Source organism: Condylura cristata, unplaced genomic scaffold (genome assembly GCF_000260355.1).
Source record: "Condylura cristata isolate star-nosed mole 26May11 unplaced genomic scaffold, ConCri1.0 scaffold00141, whole genome shotgun sequence".
Lineage (NCBI taxonomy): Eukaryota > Metazoa > Chordata > Mammalia > Eulipotyphla > Talpidae > Condylura > Condylura cristata.
The window spans coordinates 43,816-44,449 of NW_004567242.1; the positions used below are offsets into that span (position 1 = coordinate 43,816).

Genomic DNA, 634 nt, shown 5'->3' on the forward strand with positions numbered 1-634 from the left:
GGCCGGCCCCGCCCCTCGCCCCTCGCACAGTCCCACCAAGAGGCTGCCGCGGCCTCCGCTGAAGACCAAGTCCTTCGAGGTAGCAGGTGTCCAGGGCGGGAGGGGAGAGCGGCCGAGAGCCACAGGCCACAGCGGGGTGTCCGGCCGTGAGTCCCTCCTGGCCTCTTGGCCTCAGCCCTGAGAGGGCCCGGGGGTGTCGTCCACGTCCGGGCAAATGTGCAAGGTGACCATCTCACCCACTGTCCCAAAGCTGACTGACTGGGTGGACACCTCTGTCTTGAAGCTGCTCTGGCCACTGTCCACAGAACGCTGGACACGGGTGTAGAGGGAGGGCTTCCGGGAGGCAGCGCCCCAAGCCTGGGCCTCCCGCCCGCGGACAGGGCCTCCCCGGGGCCCCTGGTTGTGGCCGAAGGAGCCAAGGGGGCCCGGCGGGCGCCCCACTCTGAGCAGGACGGGCTGCCCTACGGCGAGCCCCCCAATGTCCCTCTGCAGCACGGCCACCTCGCAGGGGGGCTCGGGGCCGCCAAAGGCCTCGCCCTCCTGGGGCGCGCCGTCGTCCAGGTCGGCCAGCGTCAGCGCACGGCCGTCCCGAGTGAGGACCTCGGGGTCACGGCCCCCGGGGCCCGGGGAACCG

The 634-nt window shown here is 72.6% G+C and overlaps 1 protein-coding gene across 1 annotated transcript in view; it reads right to left on the reverse strand.

The window, feature by feature from the left end:
• LOC101622014 (obscurin-like) overlaps nucleotides 1-634 on the reverse strand; it is a gene marked incomplete at both ends in the record, with an annotated part of 14,800 nt that overhangs the window by 6,147 nt on the left and 8,019 nt on the right. The window contains one exon of the mRNA XM_012734942.1: nucleotides 241-600. Coding sequence (XP_012590396.1) covers nucleotides 241-600 — 360 coding nt within the window. The remainder of the gene's footprint in view (nucleotides 1-240; nucleotides 601-634) is intronic.